This window comes from Mytilus trossulus, chromosome 10, assembly GCF_036588685.1.
Source record: "Mytilus trossulus isolate FHL-02 chromosome 10, PNRI_Mtr1.1.1.hap1, whole genome shotgun sequence".
Taxonomy (NCBI): Eukaryota; Metazoa; Mollusca; class Bivalvia; order Mytilida; family Mytilidae; genus Mytilus; species Mytilus trossulus.
The window spans coordinates 71,737,931-71,755,479 of NC_086382.1; the positions used below are offsets into that span (position 1 = coordinate 71,737,931).

The 17,549-nt window shown below is 32.6% G+C and overlaps 1 protein-coding gene across 2 annotated transcripts; it reads right to left on the minus strand.

The window, feature by feature from the left end:
• Positions 1-721: 721 nt before the first annotated feature.
• Positions 722-4,833, minus strand: LOC134686610 (uncharacterized). 2 transcript variants are annotated; one of them, XM_063546286.1, is made up of 2 exons: positions 4,741-4,833; positions 722-2,000 (listed from the first exon to the last, which is right to left on the minus strand). In XM_063546286.1, exons 1-2 carry the CDS (start codon positions 4,750-4,752, stop codon positions 792-794), a joined length of 1,221 nt encoding a protein of 406 aa, XP_063402356.1. In that variant the 5' UTR covers positions 4,753-4,833; the 3' UTR covers positions 722-791. The 2 variants fall into 2 exon arrangements, with proteins under 2 accessions (XP_063402356.1, XP_063402357.1); XM_063546287.1 differs by having other exon boundaries at positions 4,728-4,830.
• Between the last annotated feature and the right edge of the window lie 12,716 nt (positions 4,834-17,549).

Below are 17,549 nucleotides of genomic sequence, written 5' to 3' on the forward strand. Positions count from 1 at the left end.
TTTGTACCATGACTGCTGACTCAAGACTCATAACCATGGAAACAAAAATACTTGATATAAACGTTGCTATTGAAAACCTTGATAAAATATAAATTATATGCCTTAATGATTATTTTTTTTATATATACAATGGGTGCAGAAAGGGATAAATTGACGAATATTTATCCCTTTCTGCACCCATTGTATAAAAAAAATATGTAATCAACGTGTGGTTCGTTTGATCACAGTTTTTCATTGGCTAAATCCGATTATGACGTCGAAAATTCTTGCTTTCCTCTGAATGTCCTATTGTGACGGCATGAAAAAAGGCGACCATGCCTGATGACGTCACATAGAAAGAACACATCTTTTTGCAGATCATTCGAAAAGAAGGAATACGTTTGCCTGCATATTGTTTGAAAATCATTAGAGAATCAGAATTTACCACCAAATCTCGTGTAATACGATATTTATCCACTCTCGACAGTTAAATTTTAAATATTTAAAACGCTCGGCGAGCCTCGCGTTTTAAATTTTAAAATTTAACTGTCTCGAGTGGATAAATATCGTATTACACTCGATGCAGTGGTAGAATCTATATATATATATATCAAACGTTTGCATGTAATAAGTGTGTAGAATTTTCTCTCAATCGGCACCATAATTTACTTGTAGGACGGTGTGCTTAGCAGACAAAGATGGACAATAACTTGGGGGTTTGGCGGACTGACGGACAACAGAGTTTCTAAGCACTAGAACACTTTTTAATTGATCTTGTTAATGACAGTCTTGATATACAGGAATATCTCATTTTAATTTATTTCATTTAACAAGTGTATGAAAGAACGGTACATAATCAAAGCATTTTGTATTGTGGTAAATTCTGGGAATTCAATTCTGTTAGTGTCGGTTGCAAGTTCAACTAAATTAAGAAACTCTTCAGAACACCCTTTCATCGGCACCGTTTCCGTATACACCTCTGAAATCCTGTCTATGCTTATGTTGCTACACGGTAAGGGGTAAGAATAATCAATTGCATCATACAGCAATGGTTGATGGAACAAAACATCTGGAATTCCAGTAACTCCCTCCAGGTTTCTTTGTGAACGGATTCTGTGAGAGTTCCAGTAATCTGTAAAAATATTCAAACGAGTTTGGATGATATCTAAAAAACAAAATCTAATACATTCAAGATGAATAGGAATTGCATTGTTAAACAATCCATCGTCTATGAGATCATGAAAGAAATTTCTCCAAAATTGGGTAAAATACGTTTTCAAAAAACTCCAAAGCATTTCTATCCGTTGGTTGGCGGTTGATCGTCCAACAGAAAAACTATTTCTACCAGACATATGATCTCCATGTGAAGAACGGAGTGCAATATGAATGTCTCGAATAACAACATTTTCAGTTCCGGCATCACATCGAACAACCCGCGGCACTCCTTTCAATTCTTTGATGTAGTCGATATAAAAGCGAGCTACAACACGCGGGTTTTTGTTGGAAGGCATCGCTTTGAGCCAAAGTATCTTTCTTGAAAATCCATCAACAGCACCATGAATGCTTATTCCAAAAGGTTTTAATTTATCGTACCCGTCAATATGAGTTGTGAAACTCGGACCTTTACTGCAATATCTCCTCCTCCTCAATCGATGTGATGAACGCAATGACACACCTTCAGGGTCCAACACTCCTAGCATAAGTCTGACCGCTTTTTGTGTAACCCGAATACCACACTGCGTGTTCAAAAGTTTCCACAATGACCTATACCCCAGATTGGAATAGCCTTCTCTCAGCAAATATGTCATCTGCCGATAAATGTCCATTCCGCTATTTGACGCACGATTCCTCTTTAAGCCTAGTTTCTTTGTTATTCTGTAAAACGTTCTTCTACTGATAACAATGCCATGCAAGAAAGTAAGAAATCCTAAAATTTCATGAGCAGTATACATTTTTTTAAAGTAATACTCAATAATTTCTTCGACGGTTGCGTGTTGAGGTACACCAGGAAATACATCTACCTAAAAGTATAAAAAAAAACCAAAGCGTTACTATGCTCTCAATTACAGTCCGATAATATATGACTACGGCCTACATCTATCTTCTATTTAGGAGATAACTGTATTGTATTTTAAGCTCCGACGGCATCAATTGGGGATTTGATGGTCGCAAATTAAGTTTACTGGCGACGCGTTAGCGGAGACAGTAAACGGGTATTTGCGACCATCAAATCCAAAATTGATGCCGTCGGAGCTTAAAATACAATATTGTTATCTCCATGCTAATGAAACTGACAGAAAACAACGTTAAAACATGTATTTAAAATCTGCCATATGCCGTCTGCGCTTGCGCGTACTTCCCATAGCATCAATTGTCAATTGATGCCATGTAAGAAAGTGACGTTATCCAATCAAATTGAACGTTACAAACGTTGTTGCATTAGAATTCCATTTGCTTGCTGAAAATTTCGTTTTACTTCATTTGCTGTTGTGCTATACGTGTATTTTGTGTATTTTGTGCTGCTTTTAATATCAATGAGTCTCCTGGGGGGTCACATCGGACTAATAAAAAATGCAAGGTTAATTTTCAAATTAAAAGGTAGTTTCGTATAAAATATATGTAAATGATTATCAAATTGCAGTTATTCCCAAGGTCACTAGACATAAGGAAGAAAATGGTTGATCCAGTTAAGTTGTAGCAAGATGTCCAGTAGTAAAGAACATTGAAAAGTTCCGAAAAATTTGGGCATCTGTTCTTGGAGGTATAAATTCCTTAGTATTTCAAATAGTTATAAATACAAAAATAACATAGTTAAGAACTAGTCAAATTGAACAAAGTATTGCTTTCAATCTTATGAAGTAATGCCCAATTATCTCATTTAAACGTTCAGCCCCCATTTCGTGTAAATTAAGGTTGGACATAACAAGGACATCGCAAGACAGAACATATCCTCGCCATGTATATATCTTAAAGACATATTTTATATCCAACTGTGACCTTGAACTTTCATCTTTGACCTTGAAAAACAAATGGCAGTTGGATCTAGATGTTTCAAAGGACTATGAAAAATAAAATTTTTGAAAGTATCCCTCAAAAACGATGTTGACACTAAAGTGTTCACAAGATTTTTGAGCCCACAAGGATTGTCTCTTTGTGATCTTAACCTTTGACCTTAATAATCAATAGGAAATAATCAATAATTGTAAAGGGTAGGGTACCAACACGTTTCTAGATTTTGTTGCAGACTTAACTAACTACACACCAAATTTGGTTAAAATCCATAAAACCATGCTGACTCAGAAGTGTTCACAAGAATTATATACTGACAGACGGTAGCGTTTTATTATAAGTTATATGGTTCGCTACTAATCCCTTACGGATCCATAGAGGGTGAATACAATCCATAGGGGATGAGGCCATGGGCCGAATCCCCTATGGATTTTATTCACTCTCTATGGATCCGTAGGGGAACAGTAGTTAACCGTATAACGAATTTATCGGACGCTGGACTTTTTCTGCTGCGTTTTGTTGAAAAATAAAACAATAAAACACAACAACATTAATAGATGACGTCACCATTAACGCGTCCTGAACCCCCTATGAAACTTACTAACCTCCTACGGTATCATGAATGTAGGACAGAAAGTCACAGGACAAAAAGTCACAGACAAAAAGTCACAATTCATTTTTTCTGATTATTTTCTTTGAATAAAAAACGTTTATTTCTACAAATATATTTTGGTATTTTTATTAAACTATTGTATATAAACCAACTTTGTAAATAAAATTTATCAAAAAAATATCAAAGATGATCAAATAATTGTTAAAAAAAACAATATGTCAAAGTGACTTGGCATTTAAAAGGCTTGATGGTGCCAAGAAATCTTTCTTTTGCATGATTAAAATTAAATAGTCTTCATTTTTCAAGTACGGATGACACATTTCCTCATTAAGTTTTCATTGTACAATAAAAGATATTAAATTCATTGGTAGATTATGGGTCACTCAAGGTGTTCAACACCCCTTTTACGAAAAATATTGAATAGAGGAAACCCGTGCTGAAGTTCGCTCAGACGGTCTTCCTCTTAACAACGCAAGGTCCATATTTCTTTAGGAACTGACACTGATCATATTGCCATACATGTATATAAACTAACTTTAGAGCAGGAAATCTTTTGCACAACATCCCGCGGGAGCGATGTTATTTTCCCTATCAAAACATATGTCTTATAAATTAGTTCTCATTTAAATCAGTTCAATTTGAAAGTTCTTATAGCATTTTATTTAACATTCCAAGCATACTATATTAAAACATGAATTATGTTAAATAAGAACAGCACATGCCAAGAAATCCTCGCTAAAAATTCCGGTCGACCCCCTACGGCAGTCATTAGTAGCTAAAGATTTGATTTCATTCAAGAAATTAATGTATGACCTTCATGTACGTGTCGCTTAGAACACGGCCATATACCAAATGGTCAAAATTAATCATCCATGTAATTTGCTCTATGAGGGTGTTTGCAGAATTTCGACGGAGGCAATTTCTTGTTATGGGAGAAAGGAAGAAAGACCATTCACAATTTGTCTTATGTTTTTCTCTTTTTTAATTAAATAAAAAAAATAATAAACCTTTCAAATGAACAGTTCATAAGATAAAAAATATTCCCTGTGGAACACCTCCCCCCTTTTTTTGTGCTCTCTATGTTTAACCCTCGAATTAAGCTTTCCAATCTAATTAAAATTAAAACCTTGCTTTCTAACCAATTTATTCATGTACCGGACCGGCAACTTTCTTTATTTAATGCGAAAATCTACAGTGCCGTTATACACATGCATGTTGTTTGCTTGGAGTCCCTTCCCGAAAAGAAAGAAATAGCCGAACTCCAAGATACTATATTCCTGCATCACGTGATTTTTACCACGTGGAGCTTAGATTTGAATAAGTACCGAATATGGAAAGTGAAACTACAATTCAAAGCATAAAGTCCGAAGGCACATATAAGAAAAAAGAAAGGGTGTTTTTTTTGGCAAAGGGTGCCGGGGTAATTCTCACTGTGTTCAAAATATACATGAAATATTTGCCACTACCCCTTTTCTGTTCTATGAATTTTGACCCTGAGTTTTCTATCTGTTACATGCCAAGAAATCCTCGCTAAAAATTCCGGTCGACCCCCTACGGCAGTCATTAGTAGCTAAAGATTTGATTTCATTCAAGAAATTAATGTATGACCTTCATGTACGTGTCGCTTAGAACACGGCCATATACCAAATGGTCAAAATTAATCATCCATGTAATTTGCTCTATGGGGTGTTTGCAGAATTTCAACGGAGGCAATTTCTTGGCATGATATTGTATACACACCTCCGCCATTTCTTTTCCAGTTTGATAATGAAAAGGGCGCCAAACATTGCATTGAGGCGAGTTAAGGAACTTGTGTTAGTGTTATTGGCTAAATAAACACGAGTTCTACAACTCGTAATCGAGTAATAAGAACACACAAACTTGCAGAGTACAACTCGCATAACGCGATCGTAATGAGTAACACGATTTTGATATTGCACGAAGTTTAAGAAACCAAACTCATTACGTGCCATATCAACTTGTAATATTGCGTTTTAAGACACTAACGGGTGATTTTAAAAGTCGGGTTGTTGAGAAGTAACTCGGCAACTCGTTATTTTATACTCGTGAAACGGAGAAAATAACTCGCAAAGACACGGCACATATACGCTTCCGTAGTTTTTATAGTATCTTATCAAATAGACATGTAGATGGAAGTAAACTTATACACAATTCGGGTAAATGAACAAAAAGTACTGCGTAATTCCTTTATGTTACGCTCTGTCATGTTACCTGATTGAAAGTAACAGCATAAGGTAGCAATATACACGGTAAGATGTTAAGTTTCACATGATGGCCCCTGTGAATTTTTTTAATATGAAAGTTTTTGTACAATAAAATTGATTATTAGATAGTTGAAGAATAATATAGCCTTCTTAGTGTGTTTATATGAACATTAAGATTGTTTATGACATGTGTTATAGGCCATTTATATGATTGACAGTCCGTATTTTCCTATCCGTAGGTCCTTAAATTATTGTAGAATAAGTTTTTATCAACAAAGATTTTGCGCTCGATCTTTTCAATTCAATTTTATGGGAAAACGAGCAGAAATGCATATGATTTTTTTTGGACCACTTGAAAAATATAAACCCATGGATTCAGGAAAGGTATCCCTGTAATTGATTGAAATTTTCCTTTACACCAAATTTTGGAGACTTTTGTGACATGTTCACACCTCCCTTTTTTTTGCTATATTTTGTATCTAAGAAATGCAGATTGTTGCCATGGTTACAACCGAAAGGGATTATATTTCACCCTTATGACCATTAGAAATCAAATTTATGGAAGATTCTCTTTCTATAAGTATATACACGCATAACACACATATAGAGCCTTCTTTGTTAGATAGGAGGGGGAAGAGGGTGTTTCAGTAAAAATTATGAGTGTCAATTTTAAGTGTTTTTCCTAACTGTGTATTGTTACCTAACCATAATCAGTAACAGGAAGGATGTCAAGACAATTTCACTGATGAATCAAAAAGTTAATCTACTATATGCCAATTATTTCGTTTAATATAAGTTATCTTCACCATATTAAATAAATTTCAAAATAATATACAGTATATTGAATTAAAAAATAGGTATTTTGCTTTTGATAACAGCAGAGAACATTGTGCAATTTTAGTATAGTAAATAGTAATAGAAAGGAATTTATTTTAGAATTTTTCATTACCTATGCAGATTTTTCATCTTGCAAATACTGTTTCAAAGGATAAATGACATTGTTTGCTGTTATCTTCCAATTGTGACCAATCTGAAATGATGTATTTTTCTTAAACTATAAAAATAAAGCATTTTTTTGGAGAAAAAAAATCTTTCTGTTACCAACTCTGTCCTGTTACCGTTGTCCTGTTACTCAAGATACTTGTTACCGACATATCTGACTATGTTTTAGGATATTTCTAAACCTTTTGTATTGCAAATGCTAAAATCAATAATTGCAGAATATACTAGTAAAACACAAATAATGTCTTAAACGTATTCCTTATTGCCTTTAGAAACTTTTTAAAATTGATTCACTTTGGTAACAGGAAAGAACTGGAATTTTGTATACCATTTTTAAAATTGCCATTGTTACCACATTTAACAATTGTTTGAATTATGGGACAACAGTTTCAGATCCTCAATGTGTGTTTTCGATTTGTGTTATTAAAATACCGGGTCTAAAGATTTTTTTAGTTTTATTTCTTAATTATTGCAAAAAATAGACTTTTTCAAATATTGTCTCATATCTATATCATTAACGGGAAGCTTATTACAAAAAAAATTGATAAAAGAGATGATTTTTCATTTCCTATCGTTAACTATCCATTTTTAGATGGCGACGTTCCCTTGTCACCATCTTATGGTGTTTATATATCTCAACTTGTACGATTCGCTCGTATGTAACAACGTATTAGATTTGAGTGAGAGAAATTTATGTTTTACAGAAAAAATATTACACCAGGATTTTCGATATCACAAACTGGTCATAACATTTACTAAATTTTATCACCGGTATAAGGAAATAATTCGTAAATATAACTCAACATGCAGACATCTTATACGTTCAGATATTTCACATCCAATGTTTATGGTAATATTTTTTACAAAGCACAAAAATGTCAGTATTCACCTCTAAAGCTTACAAAACCTTTGAACATACTTATTAAGAAGGGAAATAGTTACGATACTGTTGTCAGGTCATTAAAGCTAGCATATTTTGGCTTTAATATTGATTCACTTATAGGGTCTTTATATCGGAACTAAACACATTTATTTTTAAAACCAGTTGTTGGCATGACACGGGTTATGTTCTTCTCATATATTTTATGATAGTATGATACGAAACCCCTAACGGGAAGGATTGTGCCTGATGTTCATATAGTGAAGACATAATCTTTCAATCAGTTTAATAGAGGTCTGGAGCTGGTATGTCAGTTAACTGTTAGTAGTCTGTTGTTATTTATGTATTATTGTCATTTTATGTCTTTTCTTTTGTTACATCTTTTGACATCGGACTCGGACTTCTCTTGAACTCAATTTTAATGCGCGTATTGTTATGCGTTTACTTTTCTACATTGGTTAGAGGTATAAGGGGGGGGGGTTGAGATCTCATAAACATGTTTAATCCCGCCGCAATTTTGCGCCTGTCCCAAGTTAGGAGCCTCTGGCCTTTGTTAGTTTTGTATTAATTTTAATTTTAGTTTCTTGTGTATAATTTGGAGTTTAGTATGACGTCCATTATCACTGTACTAGTATACATTTTTTTTAGATGCCAGCTGAAGGACACCTACGGGTGCGGGAATTCTCGCTACATTGAAGATCCGTTGGTGGTCTTCGGATGTTGTCTGCTCTATTGTCGGGTTGTTGTCGCTTTGACACATTCCTCATTTCCTATCTCAATTTTATTTAACATAGGAATTTTAATATCAGAAGGTGTGTCCCTGCCAAAATGTCCACTACGAAACGAAGTCATTAAAATTTGCTTATAAACAGTTTTATAAAAATCAATGGATTTTTTTTGCAAGAGATATAAACATTAGGGTCTTACAAAAGGAGTGATGCTTTTGTAACGGCAGTTAAATTGTTGGTAAGAAAAATTGAGCACATCGAATGGATCAGAGTGATACCGTATTTTTGTTAATGTCCACTACGAAACGGGTCAAATCTCCTTCAGTATCTGGTTTTAAAATTATGAAAAAATATCAGTGTACAGCTTAATACATGCTTTGATGAATACAATCAGTCTTGGTACTATTGTAATATAGGGATTGTGGGGAAAAAATAAAACATGTGAATATGTCCCCTACGAAACAGTCACCTACGAAGTATGGGAGAAAAACGTTTCGTAGTGGACACTTTCACCACCATGCAGTCTTTTTTTCTCTTTTTTTTTCAATTTAATTTCGTGCAAAACAAACAACAAGGGTTAGTTTCATGTAATTTTTAGTGTGTTTTTATTAACATAGAATAGAACTGATGTCAACTACGAAACTTTTTGTCCACTACGAAACGGTTTTGTCAGCTACGAAACGCATCAAAATGTCTACTTCCTAACTTAGAGGTTTCCAGATTTGCTACCGTATCAACCGTAGTACGAAGTGGGAGCCGTCATTTAACTTTTGAACATTATTGATGTATACACTTTATATCAACACATGTTTTAGGAATCATATGCAGAACTGTTTTGAGAATTTTTAGCTGTAATTTGGACTAATTTCATGAGGTTTCTTCTTGTATTCGTAGGAAACAATAGTGTGTGCACTCGATTATGCTTTCAAGCAACCGTTGCAAGTAACCGTTGGTACGAAAGGTTTATAGAGTTCTTTCCCCGTGAAACTACCTAGATACAATGAAGCTAAATTACAAAACAAATTTAAAACTTAATAAATTTTGTTTGTAATAACTTTATGTATCATTGTAAAATGTTAAAGTTTTGTATTTATTTTGGTAAGTTTTTAGAAAACATGATCAAATAAAATGAATTTGAACAAAATAAATTGACCTTAATAACAACAAAAAATGACAAAACTAATATAAAACCAAATCGTAGTCCAGTCTGTACGCGTGAGGTCTGAAACCCTTGTCAATGGATATTGAATCAAGCTAAAAAAAAAAAGTCCAGGAAAACATACTTTATAAAATCTAATACTCTGTTACAAAAAACCGAAGGTGTCAAAACGTTTGATTTCTAATTATTGTACTGATTATGCACGTCATTATACTTTTAAATAACATTGCCTTGTGATAATTTTGTGTTATATGTAATATATCTGTTGTATATATATGTTGAAGAATTAAATAAAGATAAAGAAAAATCAGACGTCCGGAAAGAAATTATAAAAAATACAAGGTCGTTTTCATCTTGAATTTGAACAATTATGCATAGAGATATGGCTAATATCGTATTTACTTGACATCCTTCCTTTTTGGACAATTATCTTTACCGTCGGGCTTAAAGTTTTTCTTTATAAAAAAACCCTTATAAAATCAATATGCTCTATAAATTTTAGAAACATGCCCTTTTTCTTAACACAACTGTTCATATATCTTTTTCGCAGTAAGCCGAGAGAGAAAACTCAGAAAACTAGAGTTAACTATTTTTAGAAGTATCGTATTCATGATACTAGTACATATAAACCTGAACAAATTACATAGAAGTATCGTATTCATGATACTAGTACATATAAACCTGAACAAATTACATAGAAACATTTACCAACCGATGAAAATGATCCTTAATTTTGAGTCCATAAATCAGTTGTAAATGGTGCAAAAGACATTATATAGCAACATAGTATTTTCCGTACAACACGAAGAAGAGTTAGAAAGACATATTCATATTGCATTAGACTAAGTGTAAATATAGCGTCAAATTATTGCCGTTATCAGTGAACAAAATACGCTGTGTTGTATGAAGTTTTTTTGGCAATGCTGTACGACAAAAGGATTAATGGATGGATATTGGTTTAACATTACCCCTCGTAGATTATATTATACTACTCCCTGGCACGTGCAATACACAATTTTACTCGCGACAATATTTAAAAATATTAATGTAACAACAATATCTAGTGACATAATAATAATAAGCGAACACGACGAAGTAACATCGTGATGATAAATATTTCGACTAAAAAAAATGGTTTTCGTTAGTGTCGGCATAAAATTTATATTTATTCTTTAAGTAATTAATATAATCAACAATTTTATTAAAGAGTTCAGTGACAAAATATAAGGAGAAAGATAGATCGATGGTTTTACAATGTGTGTTGCGTTTTATGAAAAAATGTTGCTCCAATGATCGAAAAGATAGATCAATTAATCAGAAAAAAATATTTTAATAAAAAATCAACACAATTTTGAACTCATTTTTGCCATAAGCACGTGTTCTAGTTTAGTGACGCATTCAGAACTTTTCATAAAGGGGGGCTCCATCCATGCTTCAGTGATTCCCTATATAATCAACCAAATTTTTGCCACGAAATGTAGTCATTTGCGACACCAGTAAGGTACAAGTAAGATATTATTAATAAGTAATTTTTAATTATTCCAATTCATTTGAGTATTAGAAAACATTCTTTATTCTAATCCTTTTCTTAATATATACAGAAAACAAAAACATAGCCATACACAAACGCAAATCTATTTTTAGAATATAAAGGTCGAGGCAAACAAACGCAAATCTATTTTTAGAATATAAAGGTCGAGGCAACTCAGTTCCAGTAAGGACTGTTTGATTCATTCTCTTGTGTGCAAAATAAATTTTATCGTATAAAATCACGTGCAAGGTTTTCTAGAAGCAGAGAAATCGTAATAAAATAAATGATTAAGGTTTTTAACACTGATATGCAATTTTGTTTCTTTATTTTCATCATGATACATACGGCTTGCAAAAGAGAATTAATATGTTACATGAATATTGTGTAGAATGGTGTTTTGATGTAAATTTAAAAAAGACAAAAAGTATAATTTTTAACAAGCCAGGAAAATTTTTAAAATGCTTTTTACGTTTTGGAGGTAAAGAGATTGAAAGTGCAAAATTATATAGATACCTTGGAATCACATTTACATCTAGTGGTTTATTTAAGCAGTGTAAAGATGAATTATACAACAAATCTTTCAAAGCTTGTTTTAAGCTACAGAGATGCTTGTCATCATCTAACCCTAGTATTGCCACTTTTTTACATCTTTATGATCATACAATTAAACCCATACTATTATATGGCAGTGAAATATGGGGAATGTTTAGAACAGATTCAGCTGCTTGTAAAAAAGATAATGATTATATACTAGAAAAAGTCTTTGATCAGGATTCTTTTGAAAAATCTCACACCAAATTTATGAAATACATTCTTGGTGTAAACAGAAAGTCAAGTAATATAGCTGTAATGTCAGAGCTTGGTAGATTTCCTATGTATTTTACTATAATTTTATCAATGTTAAAATATTGTCATAGACTGGAACATTTAACAGAAGGACTATTATATGATGCGTTTATATGTTGTAAACAGTTACATAGCTCTAATGTAAATACATGGTATTCTAGTATAGATTATATTCAGAGAGAAATTGAATTACCAAATTTTGACCAATCAATTGGTTCTTTATGTCAGTATGTTAAAAATAAACTATGTAAAAGTTATGTCACTTTTTGGAATAAACTGAAGTATCAAACAATTAACTCTGAAAAAGGGAAGCTTGGTACTTATTTTTCCATAAAAAATTGTTTTAAAAAAGAAAAATATTTAGAATTGCAGGACTTCAAAAAAAGGCAGTCAATTTGTAAATTAAGAATAAGTGCTCACTCTTTAAAAATTGAGACAGACAGATATTCAAAAAAGCATATAGAAAGATCTGAGCGTCTTTGTACTAATTGCTCACTTGGTAAAGTTGAAGATGAGCTTCATTTTTTATTAGAATGCCCTCTTTATGATATTCAAAGGGACGATTTTTTTCAAGACATTTCTAACAATTGTTATAATTTTATAAACTTAAATAAATCTTCTCAATTTTTATGGCTCTTGACCCAAGAAAATGTTACTCTTATGGAAAAACTGGGTTGTTATATTTGTGACTGTTTTGAATTAAGGAGATCAGGCATGAACACTGACATTTAGTCAAGTAAATAATTTGAAAATAAATACATATGCATGTATAATGTAATTTTATTATTCTTTTATTCACAACATATATGTGGGTTTTAGCTTGATTCTGACCAATGCTTATATTCCAATTATATATGTATATGCCTCTATTATTGCTGTTGTTACTAATTATGTAAATCAATTGTATCTGATTTTATGCCCTTTATGGGCCCTGTAATTTGGGAAATAAAAATATTCTATTCTATTCTATTCATACAATAATCTCATGCATTAAATGAAACCTCCCAAACAACACCAACGGTTGTGTTACGTACCAACCGTACCCACAGTGTAGATACTATTCTGTACGCTTTCCGGAAGTCGCGATTTTCGAAGCGAGAACTTTTTGGATCACATTTTAAATTTGTCGGATATACTATATTAAACGGTAAGATGTTCATCTGTACATTGCTTAATGATTAATTCAGCTGACATCGATATTCACAAATGGTTTATAATTAAATTTAGCACATTCATTATTCGTATCTTTGTCTTAATCAAGAGATTTTCAAGTGCATCACTAAGGAAAATCAGTCGGTGAACCTAAAAACAATCTTTTTGCACCCTTACTGTACAAATTAACGTAAAATCCAGACTTAATTTACTAAATAAAGTATATTTTAAGTGGTGGTAAAAGTTTCAGCCAGATCTTTAAAGCCAGAAATAAGAAAATTACACTTGTTCGAATTTCGCAATGTACGATCAGTCTCGCTTGCATATTTTGAAACTGTATGATCAGTCTTTATTTCACTGTATTCTAGTAGTGATTTCAAAGTTATTTACGATACATTAGAAGATGGCATTTTTCTAAATAACACAAATATATTTTAATAAATTCACATCCTGTAAACTTTTCAAACATGTTTAGCTTGATAGGGTGTACTCGACTTACTACAATAAGTATAAGGATGTTTGAATGTGGCTGAAATAAGAAGAAGGTTTGTTTGTTTATATAATTTCAGAAATGTCCTCCGTTATACTTAAAATTGTACAAACACACAGATTTAATTGTTATATAAAAATGCATGTATTTACAAACATTCGAGGCCGTACTGTAGCCTATAATTGATCACAGTTCCTTCACTTTGTTTTGGATGTAGATCTGTCTCTTTCACACTCAATTGTACACCACTTTGTAAAGCGATGGTTTATAGGTTAATAGTAATAATGAAGTCCGTCTTTCCGTTCGTCCGTTGGACCGATACAACATGTTTCGCCGGTTTTGCAAGCGCATCTCCTTATAAACCATTTAATATACATTGGGGTTTCCAGACATTTTTACATCAGAGGCCCCTGAGGGGCCTCGGGTGTATTGCCATCGCCTACTTTTCAAAGATCTTCAAAGATCAAAGAAATGCATATATAATTAGTGTTGGGAAATTAACCGAATCCGCGGACATTATAGTGCAGAATAAAATTCCTTGTCGCTTCTTTTAAATTCATGTTTTCAATGGATAATCAGATTTTTTGTATTTTTTTAAATGCAAATTAATAATATGAAAATGTTTTGTCGTTAGAAATATTCGTATATTAATCAAACGATCTTCAATATCAATGATGTACCGAAAAATTGTTGTTGCGGATGAATACCACGAATGCATATTCATCAAGTGACTTAGTGAGAAAGATCGAGCTTGAAGATAAACGAGAGAAAATCAATTCACGCAATTACACACAGAAAGGTAATTATATTTCAATTATTTGAACTAGACAGAGACATATTGTATTATATGTCTCTGATTTAGAGAAATATCTTTAAACCGTTTATCGGAATATTTAATCTGACACAATATTAAAATAATTTTTCAGGCCGTGTCCCCCGTAGCCATTTTGAAAATACCAGCAGATTGGGTAGGAGTATAACAAGAACCTTCAAGGATAAGGTTACTTTCTTTGTATTCTTTAATGTAACAATTTGGGATTTTTTTTTTAAAGATCTCAACAATTTTTAAAGTTAAATATCTTTCTTCGTAAATAACAAGTAGATTGATCACTAGGACACACACGCGGAACTATTTTCTGTTTTTTAAGGTACCGTTTCGGATTTTCGCTCCTTCTCCGACTTAGTTACTTGCATTAGTATATTTGAATAATTATGTCCCTTGACTAGAAAAAAAGCGGATTTTGTTAATGAACTTGTAAGTAATTCTTATATATTGTCGTAATCTCTGCTTCTTGCTATGTTTTGGAATTATAGTAAATACGAATATCTCATAAAACTATCATAAAACTAGTAAATGGGGTAATAAATACGGACGGTCAAATCTGTTGTCTGTTTTCTCCACAGGCACTACTCACCACTAGTCCAAATAATTATGACGTCGGGCAATGCTATTTTATTTATTTTTCTGGGACGCCTTCCTGAGTACGACGTTGTAGGAACCCCAGATTAAAAGTTGAACATTGCAGTGTATTATTTTATTTTATCAAAATGTTAAAATTGTAAATGGAAATGGGGAATGTGGCAAATAGTCAACAACCCGACCAAAGAAAAAAAAAACAACAGCAGAAGGTCATCAACAGGTCTTCAAAGTAGGGAGAAATTCCTGCACCGGAGGTGTCCTTCAGCTGGCCTCTAAACAAATTTATATATATTAGTTCAGTGATAATTAACGCCATACTAATTTCGAAATTGTACAAAAGAAACCAAAATAAAAATAATACAAGACTAACAAAGGCCAGAGGCAGAGGCTTTTGAAAATAAATAACTCAGCCTTGATAATCACAAAAATAAATGGTTTGTTCTGTGGTAGTTTGAAAATAAATTACCTGACTTGCAATGTATTGAAAATAAATAACTCAGCAGGTCTAAAGCTTATTGGGCCTTCAGCGGTTCCAAAACCCTTCAAAAAAAAAAATTTGCCTCGCTCCGCTCAGCAAAATATGTTTGACAATACTTTTGAAAGAGGCTAGGTAAAACCAAACTAAATTAACTTTAAAACTATACATTGATTATGTATGCAATACGTGTATATTGCTTGGGAATATAAATGATTCTTTTCGTTCAGAAAATTATAAAATACTTAATCTAATTATACATTGTACCAATTGTCTCTTATAATACACTTATTACTATGTATTTGTGTTTCGTTTGTCCTGTCTCGCTATGTATTATCTTAAAATATTTGTATATATATTGTCCTCTTGTACACAAGTATGTGTCTGAGGTTATGAATGAAATCTTGAATCTTACAATTTCTGAAGGGGATAATGATCTTCTCATGCTACATGTACTAGTATTCTGATTAAATGGTACACAATGACTTGACTATACATGTATTAATGGTTTGCCTTTTTTTAAATGGTTATTTGGATGGAGTGTCTCAATGGCACTCACACCACATCTTCCTATATCTAATTATTCATAATTAACAAATATTCAAAAAATTGTATGTTTTTCGAATATCATAAATATAGTGGTAAAAAATGAATGATCAGTCCCTTGCTTTAACATGTTGAAAATGAAAAATCTTGCTTCAATAGTGCAGAAAATGAATAATCTGTCCTCTCAGTTTACAAAAATAAATAACCGATCAAAAACAAATCCTCCTGCCCCCCCCCCCCCCCCCAGAATATCAAATGGTTGTCCCCTAACCATAGAAAATAAACAAAATGACAATAATAAATAAATAACAACAGACTACTAGCAGTTAACTGACATGCCAGCATACCATCATAACATATAGAGAAGAACATAACCAGCAAGCCAACAACTGTTTTTTCCGATGCAAAGACCCTAAAAGTGAATCAATATTAACGCCAAAATATGCAATCTTTAATGACCTGATAACAGTATCGTTACTATATATCCCTTCTTTATAAGTCTATTCAAAGGTTTTGTAAGTTGTTACTTAAACAACCTAGTTTTAAAACAGTTTAGATTTCTATCAAATTGGATGAGAATCCAGGAGTTTTAAAGGGGGAGGGGTCTAGCAAGTCAACATTTTGGGTAAAACTATATAAAAAAAGGACTACGCATTTACCATACATGGAGCTCCTCGAAAAGGGCATACCTCCAGCTCCTTCCTCCCCCAAATGTCTGACTTAGCAATTTTAAACACTCTTACGCTGTCTATTCATGTAGCTGTACATTGGAGCCTATGAGACTACAATCTGAGTAGCCATCTGAATCACAGAAAATCAACCTATTGATATTTTCATGTATCATTTTGTTGATATTCAAATATGGCGATTTGATATACTTTTTATTACATTGGTTTTTTATGAAATTAATGCAGAAAATGTAAGGAACTAGATGATTTTCCTACGCATTCACAATTTGTTTTGATCCGGCGATACCGACATCTTGACGGCGCCTTTTGTTGTATGACGTCAGAGAGTGAAATAGCCACGTTTACTTCACATGTGAAATTATTGGTTTTTATTCAACTGGGAAGTCAACATGATCAATGTCATGAATGTAATGTATTGCAACCAATGTATTTATTAAATTTTAACCAATATATACTTTTTTTAAATTTGTTTTTGACAATTTTTTGTTCATTTAAAAATATAGGGACAACAGAGTTGGTGTATGTGGGTTCGATTCCCACCCTAGGCATTCATTTATATTGGCTGGTGCAAAGCGGGCAGTTTAGCTTAGTGGCCCCACACTGACTCTGTTGTTCATATGTCACTTAAAAAAATTAGGCGGCCTTCTTCAGGTCTTGCCATTTCTATTTTTCTTTTTGTAAATCATACACAACAAAACTATTGAATAATTGTGAAAATTACAAATGTATACCACAGATAACTATGGTAAAACTTTAATTGTTGTTGGCATAATTAAACTTGGCTGCCATCCAAGATCCAAAAAGT